This window comes from Cupressus sempervirens, chromosome 6 (genome assembly GCF_028749045.1).
Source record: "Cupressus sempervirens isolate cs-2001-9-10 chromosome 6, ASM2874904v1, whole genome shotgun sequence".
In the NCBI taxonomy this organism is placed as follows: domain Eukaryota; kingdom Viridiplantae; phylum Streptophyta; class Pinopsida; order Cupressales; family Cupressaceae; genus Cupressus; species Cupressus sempervirens.
The window spans coordinates 42,362,098-42,379,343 of NC_143123.1; the positions used below are offsets into that span (position 1 = coordinate 42,362,098).

At 36.1% G+C, this 17,246-nt stretch overlaps 1 protein-coding gene across 9 annotated transcripts in view; it reads left to right on the plus strand.

The window, feature by feature from the left end:
* The window catches only part of LOC149551019 (Ubiquitin-conjugating enzyme family protein), a 226,836-nt gene that overhangs the window by 24,125 nt on the left and 185,465 nt on the right, over positions 1 to 17,246 (plus strand). For 2 of the 9 annotated variants that reach the window (XM_089786585.1, XM_089786591.1), the window contains exons 2-3: positions 4,395 to 4,663; positions 4,780 to 4,924. The exons of 2 other annotated variants lie outside the window; for them this stretch is intronic. In XM_089786585.1, coding sequence (XP_089642711.1) covers positions 4,876 to 4,924 — 49 coding nt within the window. In that variant the 5' untranslated portion in view covers positions 4,395 to 4,663; positions 4,780 to 4,875. The remainder of the gene's footprint in view (positions 1 to 4,394; positions 4,664 to 4,779; positions 4,925 to 17,246) is intronic. 5 more of the 9 variants (XM_089786586.1, XM_089786587.1, XM_089786590.1 and 2 more) reach the window with 5 other exon arrangements.

Sequence of the window (17,246 nt, forward strand, 5' to 3'; positions counted from 1 at the left end):
CTATGGCATGATGAAGAGCGTGTTATGAAGTTCCTAACCAAGGGGAGCTCAGCCCGACAAGCTTGAAGAAGTTGGAATGATCTTCGTCCAGTTTGAGAGAGGCAGAGTGCACCGGCATCGGGGATGTTGCCTATTTTAAGTAGGGGAGAATGTAGTGGTCCTTAAAAGCGGTGTCGATATAAATTTGAGATTGGGTATGCTATCTATGCGAGTGGGCTTAGAAACAATCACACTCCTCTCCTAAACACCACTGTTGAGCTTGAATTGAACGTGTGCTTTCATGAAGGCGCAATGCTTCATGAAGAGCACACAGATCTTGATCAGACGGTATCCATTAAAGCTTGAGGCTGGTTGCTATGCAGTCTGTTTGGCATGAATTAGAATCAAACGGCCCGAGTTGGTTCAAAGAAGCACAAGCTTCAAGTTGGTGCTAAGAAACGTGGCAGGCTACGCGGGCATTCTAGTTGAGCATTGGTGAAGGACTTGTAGCCACGAATCGCCAAGGTGCCTGCATAGTTGTCGCCAGCTGGATCAGATCTTCTTGAGCTTCTTGAGTTGTCCATATAAGCTCGATGATGCTTGGTGATTCAAGCAGAGAGCAAAGAGCGCGAGGAAACAAAGTTGAGCTAGTTGGCAAGTGTCTTAAGCATTGTAATGCATAGTATTGTTTTGAGAGTAGATACACATACTTTCCTGGGTAGCCAACACGGTTTGAATCGAGCTATGGTATGGTAACTAATTCTTTATGGGCATAGTTTTAACTTGGGTGTAAGCAATATCAGTGGTAGCCGACTTACATGCTCAGATGGCTTATTGTAAAGATTGTATTTGGATGGAATAAAGGATCCATGTTGCCCTATTTGATTTGTCTATTTGCTTTCCTGTATCTTTGGGTTTATGCATTGATGGATGGTTAAGTCTTTTGATATCTTGTATGCTCGATCTGGTTACCTTGTTTGTTTAATTTCCACGTTACTAATGGTGAAGGTGTAGTCTGTATTGAGATCTAAGTTCATAGTTGAGTTTCAAAGGCAGTACCGCACGGGGATCGTTCTAGCCACGTGACACATCTGTTCTTCAGCTTCCTGTTCAGAGATCTAAACCATACAGGAATAATTCCAAATAGTTCCAGCCATTGGATAATGCCCTTAAGGTGTTTTTTATGTTTACTAGCTTCAATTAGGTTGATTTCACACAAAAATTGCATTTAATAAGAAGTATTACTGCGGCAGCCATTACTTTGCCCTGGCAAGACAAAATTGTGAAACCGGTGCTTCAAGCAAACCGGTGAGTAGACAACCACCCCCATCTGCTTCAACTATGAGTTTTGATACCAACTGACAAATTCCCTGATTGTTCACCTTTTTCCCTACTTTTTGATTTCCCCAGGGTGCTCCATACTAGCCCACAGTCATCTTCATCACTGAGGAATGACTGGTTGGCTTTGAAACTGTTGTAGCCTATGTTGTTAGTTAAGGTCCCGTGTTCTGTATGGCTGGGCAGTTGCCTGTACAATATATATAAAATATAAAACATAAATGACTATAATTTTAGTAATGGTAAATTCAATATATAAGCTATTGATGGCATGTTGCATCGATTAATCTTGGCATGGTTGGTATTGCCACCAAATTCCAAAACCCTGCTGGGCTGCTGGGCTGGAGCTCATGTGCTTTGTGCCCTTGTTGGGCCATTGAGCTTATGGGTTGAACCTCATCACTGAGATTCAAATGCCTTCTCGGCTCCTGAGCACATAAGCCTTGTACCCTTGCTTGGCTGTTGAGCTTGTAGGTTTGAATTTCTACCATTAATGCTAGGGAAACAGATCTCCCGTGACTTCCACTGGTGCAAGGCTGGTCTAAATAACCTCGTTTTCTTTTAAGCAGTAAGTGCTTTTGACTTGAAGATATGACCTAGTAGGTCACAAAGGGGAGACCTCATCCCCGATATAAAAATTCAACAATAGCACCCTGGTGTTTTGAATCTTGATGGCAAGGACAACTCCATCACAACTTAGCCATCACACCATGCCAATTCCGGCAGTCTTAATAATCTTGACTTAAATAACCACAAAAAAAAATGGAATTTCAATATACAAATATAAAATATTTAAATAATTTATAATATATGTAATTAACTAATATTAAATATATTATATAAATAATTTAATATAAACAAGAGCTCCATGCGAGCAGGAGTCCCTGCCTATTGGCATAAGATGGAAGAAATGTGAATTATTGAGTACTACATTTTGTTTATGATGACAAACTTTTTCCTAGTGCCACCAACCACTCTAATTATAATATTGCTATATTTGATATTAGTATTTTGAAATATTGAAATCAAGGCCCATGTGGAAATGCACGTAGATGACAATTAAATCAAAACAGGTGAATGCTCTTGCACAACTTTTGTGGGACATGAGATAGCACTTTCTGAATCAGTAAATAGCAGATTCTCGAGCCAATTCTAGAAAAAACCTTTACTGTAATGAATTTTCGTTATATTCGATTTATTACAAAATGCAATAACAGTTTCGACTGAGGCTTTGGAAACACGACACATTATTGGATAATACCTTTGCTGGTGCTCAACTAGTAGCCCCTTTGATGCAATGATGCTTATGACAATGCCAAATTAATCTATCCCGAAAATTTTCACTACTGCATAGTCCAGATAAGAACTTGAGAACTCTTGCGCAAGCAAAATACAAGCCACCATCAATGACCCGTCACTTCTATTATGTGTTTTATAACAGAAAAACTAACAGACTACTCTCCCAACAGATTAGTTCCATCTCCCCGAATACAATCCTAAGCTTTCTTCATTTGAGTAGATTAGAAATTATATGTAGATCCTAAATAAGCATTGGATATTAGCAGTAGTTGAAAAATTAATAAGTCCACTCCTGAGGTAAGCATATTTCCGCTGGTGTGACCTGGATCTGGGAAGAGGTTGAATAGAAAGTGTTATTTTGGTGCTCACAGATTCCATTTTGTGGGGCAAGTTTGCAATGATCAACAGGTTTCCCCACATACTCTCCTGATGGATGAACTGCAGAGATCAAGGCATCTGCAAATATTGAACAGATCAGTGAATAAAATAAGCACAAGTGAAGTTAAGATCAGATACACATGAGAAAAAACTATAGCTCATGACGATAATTATGAGAAATACTGCACTGCAGCTCTGTTTGAGCATATTGTCTTATTTTTTTATATGTTTTATAATCATAACTTGGCACTTGGCATTTTGTGCACAGTAATTGCTTACACTCCTCAAAGATGCCCTGCAAACATGAAATTTGATAAATATCAACATATCTTGCATAGGAAGGGAAAAGAACAAAGAAAAAGATTGAAATTAGAACAACAATACCAGAAGTGTTTAAGGCATTGCACCTATGGCTTTTCGAAACTAATAAATCTGGTTCAACTTTGTGTGCCTCTTCATATATTACATCTGTTGCATCTCCAACACTAAGTGTAGTTTGCATAGGCACCTGAAAAACTGAAATGAAAGAACAGAAACAGACACAAGCTCATGCTGAAACGCAGATTTATTTGGTATTAACATAATTAGTAGAATGGCAAGAATATATCCTAGATTGGATTTGTCTCAATGTTCTTTTATTTATATAATGATATGTGTTTTGGGCAAGGTTGGTGAAACTTCTGCTGTTTCATCAGGGTCCAATCAGTGGAAAAGATTGTCAGAGAACATAATATAGTACGAATAGTTTAAGAGAAATACAACATTTTATCATGTACACCTTATTGACGATGGGCAAGTATATACAGCAACCTCATGTGCCTTAAATTTATTGGTACCAGTACAGAGAATAATACTCCATCATGAGTAAATGAAGAATAATTAACCAACATCCACCAAAAGAGCTCTAATTTTAATGCAATCAATCCAATCATTATGCAAACATATGAAATTTTTCCTAGAAAGGTCCCAAATATAACCTAAAGCTGATGGAACACAAGGTCAACAAGAAGGCAAATAACGATGAAAACTCTTAATTTGACTAAGAATTATAATTATAATTGTTTTAATTTCCTAATTGACTTTGTATAATGCTTAAAAGAAGATTAGTAAAGAGGCATAACATCAACATTGCGAAATGAGATAAAATAAACTATTAGTAAGAACAGTATATAAATTCATTTGAGTACTTTAATGAGGAAGTACAGTTTGAATGTAGACAACATTTTCCTGAAGGAAGCAAAATTTTATACTTAAAAATTGTGAAGGCTTTGTTTATGATTCAAAATTATCTCTGTCATATATATTGTTATTCGAAGCGTTTTAATTGAGGCAAAAAAATTGTCATATAGCAGGCATATTTGTCGGAAATATTGGCTCTAACAAATCTCCGAATTCTGCAGTCCATTTGATTTGACAGGGTATATTGAAGCCTTGCAAAGATTTGAAAACGTGGCACGTGGTCTATAAACCTGAGCTGACCTGCAAAATATTCCAAAGTGGGGCTTCGTTTAGTGGAGAAGCGGGGAAGGGAAATTAATCATTGACAAAGCAAAAGGAAAACGAAGATGAATTAGTTGCAGCTTACGTTGGTGTTTTCTCCTATAATGGAGATGATATTGTCATTCATGGCAATAGAAAAGGTGCCTTGTATTTCGAATGTTCGAAGTAGGTACACGACTATTGAGAGTTTTTTCTTGTAGGTGTCGAATGGTATGCTTGCAAGCTGTGGCAAGCGTTCTTGAAGCAATTTCCTAGTTATGGTACACTCAACAATGTCAGTGTCAGTTTCTATTGTGCAGTGTAGGAAAGGTGCATAGGCGAAGGATGTGACTTGGCCACATGGAAGACAGTGTGTAGTTGTTTGGTCTGACGATATCGACAATGAAGTTGGCTGGTTGCATTTTGTGCATAGTAGCTGGTATGGCTGCAGGTAAGCATTTTTTGCCCGAAGTGTTCCTGTGACCTAGCAAAGCAGGGCAAAATAATCTGTAAGCTAGAAATGTCTTACAAGTGGAATATGGTTAGAAGATCAGTGGTTAGATCGTATAGTTTTGTCAGCTACCTGGATACTGCAAGAGAGTATGTCTTCTAAAGCCTTTATTGTGCTTTCATCGTTCAAGTTGTCTATGTATGTTGATGGTGTTGTTTTAAGGTTGTTTGTGCCTCTAGGGCCACTGTGAACGACATTTTTTAGGAGGAGGAGGGGTGTTGTGGTAGTATGCAGGATTTGTTGTACTACTGTAAAAGCTTGCGCATGGAATTCAGGAATGGTGACCTGTAGTTTAAATGAATGTGTCAGTCAGTAGGGAACACAACTGTACATTGAAAGGAATTGAAAAGCAAGTGCATATGTAAAAATGGGAAAAGAAGATTACAATAGATGTATCTGATATACATTCCCCATCTTTGATGTGAAGCTAGTACTCCTTTGGTGTTTGCTTGTGAGTTGTGACTATAACACCTATAGTGCCAATTGAATAGTTGTTAGGTGACTGAATTAGTTGACATATTCTTGTGTTAGGCATCAGCTTTTGGTGGCTGAATACTTGGTCAATTGTCTCAACAACTGATTGTGCAATTAGCTGAATGCAGTAGTCTGCATCACCTCTTTCGTATTGTGTTTTCTTTTTCAGAGAGAAACCTTTTATGCGGACACTTGCTCCAGGCAAGAGCTTTGTCATAAATCTGTCGACCAATTGGTTGGTTATGTTGACATGTTATGGTCATGTGACGATCACCGTCAACAAGATCAGCGTGCACTATAGGAGCTTTTGCTGGGCTTGTTGGATTCTTGGCATATGCAGGTCCATATGTGACGAGGACATCACCTTCGAAAATAGTCCCAGTTTGTGTTGCACAGATTTCTGCAATGGTGGATACATTGTTCTCTTCTGTGCTCAGCCTGTGGAAAGATTAGATTAGTATTGTTCAGGGTTCAATTGTAGCGTCATGAAGCATATAATTTGAAGAGAAGACAAAGACTTACACCTTTTCCCTTGGTCTGTAGCAAGAGATTTGTTTCCATACAGTACAAGGTTTTGGTGTCCATCTGAGGATGCGAGCAGGCGTCTATAAAATATTAAAAAAGAAGATTTAGCACAAGAACCAAAAATGTATGGAAAGTGAGTAGATGCATGGAAAGGTATCCAGTGTTTTGTATCTTAGTGCATTACCTTTTAGTGGAAGATGAATTCTGTTTTTTAAGCTCGTTCGTATCATTGCTCTTGGCAACTTCATCTGTGTTGCTTTTGAGTGGATCCATTGAATATCTGTACATGAAGTAAAGTGTTGAAGAGAAATTCTATTGTTGATGTTAAAAAAGGTCCATACAAAGCCAAGGAAATGGACAAGCTTTTGGAAATCTAGGATCGTTATTAGCCCATGAGGAAGAAGCGGGTAAAGATTACGAAAGCAATAAAAGATATCAGAAGCAAAGAAATGAAAAGGTCCTGGAAAATAATAGGCCATAGGATATGATGCTAGATGTATATTTAATGGTCAGGAAATCCGTGATCAGCTAGTTAGAGGAGACATCTTCAAGTTAAAAGACGACGTAGATGGAGGGGGGAAAAAACTATATGCATAGTCATATAACACGACACAAGCAAACTAGATCTAATTCTAGATACGGTTATTGAGATATTGTAATCAGGAGTCAATCCTGGCAGGAAAACACTTAATGGCTAACATTAAGAGCAAATATTGTGTGCTCAAATTGTTCTTCAATCCAGCAAAGGAGAAGCTAGAAAATATATAACAAATTGCAAAGTTTAAAGAAAAGTTAAGTTGTATTAAGCATCAACTCTATTTAATTTGTAAAAGTATCTGTCAAAGACATTGACTAGCCTATTACAATTGACAATAACCATTTTAGGAAGATAATTGTAGGCTTAGATCCATTTATAACAATTGGTTGACAAAATTATTGCTCAAAGAGTAATCTATAGTAGAAAGGCCAGACATAGGGATTAGATTAAGGCTTTGTCTTATTTCTTGTTTTATATGCAGAAGTTAGTAACAGAATAAATTCTATTGAGCAGACACTCTATTTAATTTGGAAAAGTATTAATCGAAGATGTTGATTAGTCTACATAAAAAATGAAGATATGTAAACATATGACACATGAAGACGTAAGACATATCCATGGAAAAGAGGAAGCAAGCACAATCAATTTACCTGTCCAGATGTCAAGTTGAGATCACGAGAAAGGCAGGAGCAATCGGTATAAGTGGAAGAAGAACCTAAAAAATTTATATTATAGAACAGTATCAGAGATGGTGACAGATAATTGATAACTTTACGTAGATAGTATATGAAATGGTAGGAATATTAGCTCAAATGAACGAAAAGAAGTTATCTTTGAAACTAATACTAAATTTAAACTGGAAAGGAATTTGTAAAAAATAAGACAGTTGCAAACAATATTTTAAATATATCTTTTACAGGTTTTCTTTTAAAAATGCCGTAGTTTCAATCCTAATCAATATTGATATAAGTCTTTATACAGATATTGCTAATATAATATTATATATAAGATGATAAATCTTAAAAAAATGTTGAAAGAATGTATAAAATAATTATCTATTAGAAACCAATGAAAATATGAAACAAATTGAACATGACAAATACATAGACTTTAAACGAATATTTATATAAACATAATTTGTTTAAATCTTTTTATAGTAATTTTAAGAGATTTTAGTAATTTTTAAAGAGTTATAACAAATGTAATGCTATTATCTTATTAGCATTATCATATCTATAAAATGTTGTATTTATTATATATTTTGAGTTTAAATTTTAGTTACTATTATAAGATTTTATCTCCTGTTTCTGAGACAATTTTATTTTCAATCTATATTTTTTTAGATATTTTTCAATAATATAAAATAAATAACCAATCTGCTAGCTACAAGTACTCTCTCAGATAAATTGTACAATTACAAAATCTCATGAATCATGTATAACTAATTTCCTGTTTCAATCATTCTTCTCTGCAATAAAAAAAATAAAACTTGTCCAAAAATAACTAACTTTTGATTCTTCATGAAACATTCCAAAAGTTGCTCTAAACTATCCATCTATGGTGTTTGCATGTCTTTATTTTTCCTAATTTCATGAATGACCAATAGACGAAATCTTATTTTTAATGCGAATAACTAAATCAGAATAAACTATATTATTATATCAAGCGAATGTGTCCTTACCTTATATTAATACTGTACAAAATTGTACTAATATAGCTCCTATTAGCAGCTGATTACAAATAGTACCTAAATTAGCTTTAGAAGAGCAAAATTCTGACCAAGGATGGTGAAACTAGTAATGAGTAGCTCACAAAGAACTAACAAAATGAGACAGTACTTACATCAAACGAGTAATATGACAGAGGAATAACCAGCATAATACTTAGGACTCAGACAAAAACCTGAATACTGCAGTATCTGATGAAGCTCATTTTCCTTAGCTTCGTCATTCTTATCAATTGCTTTAGTAACTTCTGAACTTCTTTTTCAACATAGCTGGTTCTGAAATCAATACATTTGCTAATCCACCACTTAGGATAGGTGTTAGTGGGGTAAAGTATAGATGCATCATCCATATTCCCACTGTCGAAGGAACTGGCCACTAGAAGCTGCTGAATCCCAATGTCAGGAATACCATCACCACCAGAAACATGTTTATTAGCCGTCTAAAAATAATCTTTGTGCATTCTACTTGGACTAAAGTTGTTAGGAAATCTTCTATCTTTAGAGCCTATGTCATATATAGGTCACCCATCACTTATCTCATCATCTCCATGATGAATCATGGAGTGTGACCTCTAACATTTGTTAACCTACTGGTATGGTAGAAAAGTGATCCTAAGCTAGCATGTGCATTTAAAATCAACCTGTTGTTTTCACATACATATCATTGGAAGAGGTGTGGATAGGTTTAAATTCTATCCTCAAAGAACAAAATATGGACAAAAATAGAGGATTGCATATATATGCACAATAAACATAGCTACTTTCAAATGTTAAGGAAAACGAATAAAATCACAAGCCAAATTATTTTTCCCTATTACTAATAATATTTATAAATCATCAAAGACATTATTATTTCTAAAAACATTTACAAAGCTAAATGTAAATTACATTAGCTATCAATATTTGAGTTAAAAAATCACAAATCTGGACAAATGTAAAAATACAAGTGTGCAAAGAAATCATCTATGTTCAAGGCTATAAGATGATAATTGAAGAAACTCCTACCTATAGGTACACATGTAAGAGTACAAGAAACTAGCATCCAAAAAAGCCCAAAATCCTTGGCACTAAGGATAAAAAAATTCTCATATGGCGGAATTCCATCTCCACTAAGGATGAGCAAGTCAAGCCTTCAGAATATGAGATGCTGGAATAAAAAATTTACAACTCAGGCCTGCTTAATGTGTTTTGGGATAGTAAAGATATGAAAAAAAATTCATTGCCCATGTTGGGTATAAAAATTAGAGCTTAGAGGTAGAGGAAAATGGTGAAAGATTGTTTCACTATTTTCCATAAGACAACAGCAGGTCAAATTAAGAGTCTATCACAACACAAGCAGGATGAGGGAAATAAATGAAGACTTGGAACATACAAAAAGATATTTGGTGCACTGCAGTAACATTGATTAGCATCTGAAAGTGGAACAAGGAAAATGAAATGCTCCCTTTGAATGCACTATGGCTTCTGTATGCCTCACACTAAAGAAGTAACAACTATCAGCTGATACGTTAGTACTCTATTTGAATCATTTATAGCAGTGAGACAATAGCCTCAAATCTGGGCTTTTTCCTAGCATTTTCAGATGTCTTACTATTTTGTGTTGCCCCAACTTTGCAGATATAAGAGTATAAGTATGCAGACAGCAGACGTTAATGCTGAACTGGGTTTTTATTATAACTATAAACGGGCTACATGTTCTGTTTGAATTTAGTTATTTGAACTTTATTTCAAATGGGGGACTTTTATATGTAATGAGTCTTAAGTGGAAGAAAAGCCTATGTTAGTTGGATGACTTTTACCTCTGACATCTGTTAAATGAATTAGATATCCAATCGTTAAATATAATGAGTGGTTAGTGGACCATTCATTTTAAATATGAGCAAAGGCAGGGATGAAGTTTACGTCAAGGAAATTGGCTGTTTGAGATATCATAGTTAGGCAAACACAACTTGAAGAGCACCTACTTATCAACTTCTTCAATACTTTATACAAAAATATAGCCAACAGTTGAAAGGAAGACTTAGTTTATTTATAATGTCCTTTTTCCTAGCTATGACTATATGACAAGATATGCAGGAAAAGCTGAAATATACTTCAAAGCTTGAAATGGTTACAAATGAACACCTTTCAACTATAATAACAGAATATGTCTCTTTTCGGACGAAGACGTACGAAGGAAACTATTTCTATGTCAGATTAATAATCTGATATATTGTTGGGTTGACTTAAACTTTCAATGATAATACCTTAACCAACAATGCAATTCACAGGAAGACAAATATAACCCATGTCTGATTTCTGTCCTTTTTACTAGTTTAGCTCATTGTAAAAAATGTCAAACTGATAATGTTCAGCCTAGAGTTTTAGAATCATAATCTATCAACTGCATCCTACATAATTTGCATTTGTAGAGCTCAAAGGCTTTGTCAGACTTAAACTTATATCTTAAATCATAATCCATTCTGTGGATGCTATTTAAATTTGTATGTTACAACGATGTCCTTCAATAATTATATTGATATTTGAAGAACACCAATAAGTCTACGATTTTGGCAAAGTACAATTTCTTATAAGATTGACTTTCGAGCAGACAAATATCAGTATAGGTTCATGCTTTCATATGTAATTACAAAACAAGATGATTAGTTGATGACTGATGACAGATTTATGTGCTTGGAAAGGGGAAAATTGGTCTTCGAGAAAAGAAATGTCTTAAAAAAAGCACAATATAAGCAGCAGTTACCTTTGACAGAATGCAGCGGTTTTCATATTTGTTGTTGTTTGATTGCTGCTTGTTAGCTGGCATTGTTTTGGACTGCCACTTGTATTTTATTTGTGATCAAGGTACTGATTCAAAACACTTATAAATGCCATATATTGTTAGTTTCTTTTGGCTGGTTAATGTCTCCTCCTGTTAGTTCATCTTGGTGATCCATTTCTTCATGAAGATGTTCGATGGTGTAATAGGCTTCCAGGCTGCTATCGGATTCGCAGAATAGTAGTATGAGCTTGGAAACAATCAAAGCAGTATGCAGTAGCTTTGAAATGGTTCTAGAACGAGAATCGTTCCACTGTAAATAGGAGGTGGAGCTCTACCAGTATCCTTATCTCCATACATATCGTGGCTCAGCCTAACTTGAATATATGTATTGGAGACAAATATTAGTAGTTACATAACACATTTGACATAAAGAAGGAGTTTGAAGAGATTGTATCAGAGAACGCTGTGCAAGAATTCAGAAAGCTGTAAGAGATATTCATTCTCTTATGCATGAGTAAAGAATGTAATCAGGTGTGAGGGTAAACATGAGCTTTGTAGTTTAGAAGTGGACTTGTAGCGAAACTGCAAGATAATCTGACCAATATGTATCAAGGAGAACAAATCTTGCAAAGTCTTCATTTATATTACGGATCCAGAAGTGATCTAGTAAAGTACCTATAAATGTTGTTGCTTTGTCAACGATTAAAGAGAAGTTGTATTGTTGCATCAGCTCTGCAAGCATATTTTTCCGTTTACTAGGTTGTAGCATGTCGATGTTGAAGTCTCCTGTAATGATAGCTTTTGACGTTGCTGGCAATGACGTGAAAGTATTAAGCATTAGGCTTGATATGTCATTGATAGGTGCACCTGGTCTAATATAAGCATTAGTAATTCGGATGGCATGGCCAAGATGTAATATATCAATTGTAAATGACTCCAAATAGTTTGTTGCAAAACAATTCGTATTGAGTATTGTAGTTGTTTTCGTACAACAAGTCATAATACCATGAATAGAAAATGAAGAGTAACAATTGTATAATTCATGTAGCATTGGGAGATGTGCATCGGTCTTATATCTTGTTTCTTGGAGGCATAATACATTTGCTTTGATCAAGTCATGGTCGTGAGTAATTTCAGCTACATGTAATGGAAGGCTGCGAGTATTTAATGAGCATATGATAAGATGGAGCGTTGATAGTAGTGGTAGGCTATGTTGAATTTTGCATGCTGCTTGATTTCGAAGCCGTTCCATTTCGTTGTCTACTTTTGGCGAGACTTTAAAATTTTGATGTTCTAGTTTACGTATCAAATATAATGTCTCAATTGTTCGTACATGAGAAAGGGCTGTATAGGTTAGACCATGCTGGTATACTTTTTGAGGATCAAAGGCGAGTCCATCCATTGTCAAACCCTGTGCTCTATGAATAGTTCATGCAGATGCCAATTGGAGAGGGAATTGTTTCCGTGTAATAAATTTAGTAGAAGTTTTCATTTTCCTGACTATTCTCATAACTGGGGTCCAAGAAGGTGAAATAGAACTTGTGTATAAGTGTTGCATTTTCTTGCGTCGCGATATGCCAATTGTAGTGTCGTTGAATTCAATCCATAGAATGTCTTCGTCATTTGTTGTATGTAGTTGGAATACTCCATCAGCACCATTGACTAGTCCATCTTGTGTGTCAAGATTAGCACCTATTAGCTTGACTAAGATGCCTATCTTAAGATATAGGACAACTGGCAATGACGATTTCTAAATCTGGGGATGAAATGCTCAGCGTGCGACTCCGCTTCATCAACAGCTTCAAGCGTATAAATTGTACCAGGCAAAAGGTCCAACATCCGTCTATTATGCTCGGAAACAGTGGAGTTTCTATGGAACAAGTACGGGAATTTAGGGTCGTTAGGAGCTGTTTTGCAACATGTCATATTCAAGTAGCTAAGATCTGCATCATTTTTTTCACCAGTTCGTGCACGATTGAGCATAGATATGAAGTGTTTGTTTGTTTGTCTTACGACAATGTTCAATTCAAAGCATATGACATTGTCTATCCAAAATTTGTATGGCATTTGTTGACCGTGTATTATTGGCTGTTCAAAAATCCAATTATCGCATATAGGCTATGCTTGATAAAAGTCACCACAGAATATGATGCTAACATTGCCAAATGGTTTTGTTGGTGTATGTTTGATTTGGCGAAGTCTTGTATCAATATAATATAGCATTCGTGAACCAATTAATGACACCTCATCAATGAGCAAGACTTGAAGTTGATCTAATATTTTACTTAAGCTATCGAGAGTGTTTGAGTCCAATGGCAACATCTTTGAAGAGTTACATGGAAAATGAAAGATAGAATGTGCAGTTATGCCGCTTGCATTGAATGCAGCTTTCCCTGTGGAGGCAACAATAATGCCTTTGGGCTTGTACGGGTCATTGTCTAGTTCCTTATTGTAGATCCGAAAAATTGCTTGGAAGAGGACTTAAGCTGTAAACGTTTTACCAGTTGCAGCCCCACTTGTTAAGAACAAGTATTGGGGTTTGTCAAATACCAATCTCTTTTTCATAAGAACATCTTTCACTATTGATTGTTGCTCTTCATTAAGTTGTCTTCGTAAGCTAAAGTATACTTCATTGGGAAGAATGAATGGGTGCGGAATTTCTGAGAACAGTAAGGATCTACTGGCATGCATGTTTTCTGAGGCTCTTATATGTTTCATGTCAGACATAATGTCATACTTCTCAATTTCAGTATGCGTCTTTGTCTTTGCATGGGCAATGTCAAAGTCTTCTATGAGGTTTCTGTTTTCAGTAGCTTCTGTTGCAGCTTCATCAATGTCACCCCATTTGCTGTCGATTGGTGATATGAATTTTTTTTCAGTTTGAGCAATGTGGACTTTGTGTGTGTCGAATGCTGAAGCCCATGATGTATGCCAGGTCAACAATGAGGCTTTACTAGTCCTAAAAGGGATATAAAGCATGAGTTTTTCTCGACAGAAATTTTCATAATCAGTGTGCGGGTTATATCGCACGGAGCGTATGATGCGTGCTCTTGTTCTTTTGTTAGGCTTTGAAGGGTTGCTTGGGTAAAAAGCTGTATATTCTGCAAGAGACATTTGTTCAAGAAAGTTTGGTCGTCCTATGTACTTGTCTATTTTAGATGCATAAATGATATTTTCGGAGTTGTCCTTCTCTTTTGCTAATAGCTTGGGACTTTTAAGCATACCAATTCTCGTTTCTGGTGGAGAGGTGTTGATGAATACAGTATTGCGCAAGCTTCTCTGCAATGGTAAGGACAGTGCAATATGGACTACTTGATGGCTGAACATTTGTTGGTAATTTAGCAATGCGTTTCCTAATTTGCGTATGAAGTGTGCCTTTTCATTGTAGACATAGGTGCATTGTTTCCGTATTTGGTTAAATGCTCGCGACAATGTCTTATCTTGCTTCATCATGTACGAGGAACAGTATGATGCAGTAGCAGATGCATCAAGGATAAATTGTGTGTTTGTATTTGCATACCATACTGCAGGTACTTCTTTGGCAAATGAATTTATCCATATGTCAGTTGGATGCCTTTTGAGGAAGACAGTGTTTTGAGACAACAATGCCTGCAAGATGAGAATGTAATCGGCTTCTTGAAGTTGGAATTCGTCAAGGAAATTGTCAAATGTAATTTGCTTTGTGTAATGTTTGGTTTCTAATTGTTTGAAGAAAAGTTTTGATCTATCTATAAGTGCAAGAACAGCGTTTAGTAACGGCTCCAATATTGTTGTTTGTCTCATTGGAGGAAAGGGAAAGCTAAATCTACAGTTAGATGCTCTATATTTTTTGCATGTTTTTGTGTGGTGGTGAGTTTGCATCTTGTGAAGATGTGGATCTAATAATGTAGAGTCAGATGAAATGTACTTGTCAATGAAATCCTCTATGTTAATGTTGTTGCAATGTCCAAAGACAGGTGCACCTTGGATCCATAACATGAAGTGGACATGTTCATTGCCTCGGTTTTGGAATTCAGTTACAAAGAAGAAATCAAATACTTTTCCGAACAAGGAATCATTTTTCAGCATCATTTTCCGAAATGCATTAACCTTGTGATTGAAATAGCGACTGCAAATTACTGGGTTTTTCCTTATTTCAAAGTCCAAGTCTTTATCTTCCACGGATTCATGTTGGCTTCGTTGTTGTGTATTAGGGATATGTTGGAATGCATTGCATAGTGGTTGCTAGAAGTGTTCAACACTCGTTAATGTAACGAAAAAGGTTGGAGGGCTAAGTTGCCGAATCATAGCAAATATATTTTTCCTTGTATTGTGTAAGTAGTCGGGAGATGTACGAATACTTTTGAGTGATCTGAACCCTATTGGAGATCTCAAAATCTTTTCTAAGTTCTTAGGGTCTCGCACATCCCTTGCATTTAGTTTCTTACCTTTTAATTCAGCCTTTCTTATACAAACCCATGCTACTGATGATATCTGTTGGATTATTATTTTGATAGCTTTGAAGAAAATATTTGTTATATGTGTTGAGAAGTCGTCTTTATGCATAAGCTCCCACCTAGCAATTTTTTGGTAGGTTAATTTTTTTTGCTATTTCTTCAGCTCGTGGGGATCCAAAAAACAATGTTGGGAAGTTCATTTCTTTTGAGTAGGTATCTTGGAAAATGCCTAAAGGTTTCAAGCCTTCTGCCGGTGCAATTTCGACAATAGTCGAACCAAGATCATTAATTGCATGCGATTCATTAAACCAATGTATAAGTGATTCAGGTTTAGTTTCGTCTTCATCTTCAAGGATATTATCATTGGCATCTATTTTGCCATCTATAACGGTATCTATTTGTTGTTGCATCTTCTTATTTGCAAATAGACATTCCTAGTCTTGGTTGATAGAGATGTTTTCCTTCGTATATAAGGGTGTTTTTGACAAGATTGTTAACGCATTCATAACATGACCAGGTCTGAAATTCCCTTGTGCATATGCATTTTCATAGTGCAATTTGTGCTTAAGTCTAATTGCAATAGTATTTGCCTCATCAATGTCTCTAGGCAATGCATGTTTCACCTTATCGAAATCAACAGGAACATTGATTATTGTACCATTTAAGGCATACTGTGCTCTTTTGTAACCCAATTGTCTGATCTGGGCAAAAGCACTACGCAAGGAGACAAGTCTTTCTTCTAGACTAGTCAACGTCTATATTACATGGTTCGGTTTATTTCGGCTAATGTTCCATGGTGCAGCATAATCAGGGATATTTGCATCTAGAATGGCATATACACAACGTCTGCATACGAGATCGTTTGTAGCAATTATCTTTGTAGCCGACTGAAGTTCAAGCATGGAGAAAGTGTCGACAAATGCATCAGTGACTTTGTAGGTGTCCTTGTCGAAGCAGTAAATTTCGCATATTGTGTAAGCTTTAGTCGGCGTATCATTTATTTCATGTAGATATTGTCGAATCGATTTATGTTGTGTTTTGTTTTGTGACAATTGTTGATGGGAGGATGTAGCTAGATGTCTTTTACGTGGCCTGCGGAAGACGTATTTTTTACTGGCAATCGTTGTTGTCCTTTCTTCTTTGATGACTTGCTCAAGGGGAAATGTTTGGTTCTGATTCAAGTTTTTTGGTGGTTGATTTCTATTGCGAATTGTCGCTTTCAAATGTCTTAGTGAACAACGAACCTTGATATTGGTGCCAACTATAGGTGTAGAAGTGGGAACCCCTAATGTCATTGCATAGGGCGGTTTCCGTTTCCTTGTTTGAGATGCAATTTCGCCATCTTGGACAAGAATATGTGTAGTTGATTTGGGCTCATTAAAGAGTTGGTCCTTCTGTTTGAGTGGTGCATAATGGCAATGACCTATCATATCCTTGAAACAGATCAAGTCAATAGATGTGCTTGGTTCAAGACAGTTGCAGTAGGCGTGCACCTTAGACAATAGATTTGATTGCCATATGTTGATTGCAATGTTGAATATGTGTGAAAGCCATAGCAAGCACGTTGGATAGCCTTCCAAGTTGCTTTTCGCATATTCTAGTCCTACATTCCAACTGAGTGTGTGTGCTTGAAACGGCAATTCGTTAGCTGAGATGGAAGATTCATTGTTGATATGGAAACAATGCAATGCATGTTTGTCCTTAATTTTTAGTGCATTGGCCCATGATTGAGCCATGAACAAGCGCAACACAATGGCTTCAAACCGGTTGTCGACCAAGAAAGCTATAGCTGCAAACATGCT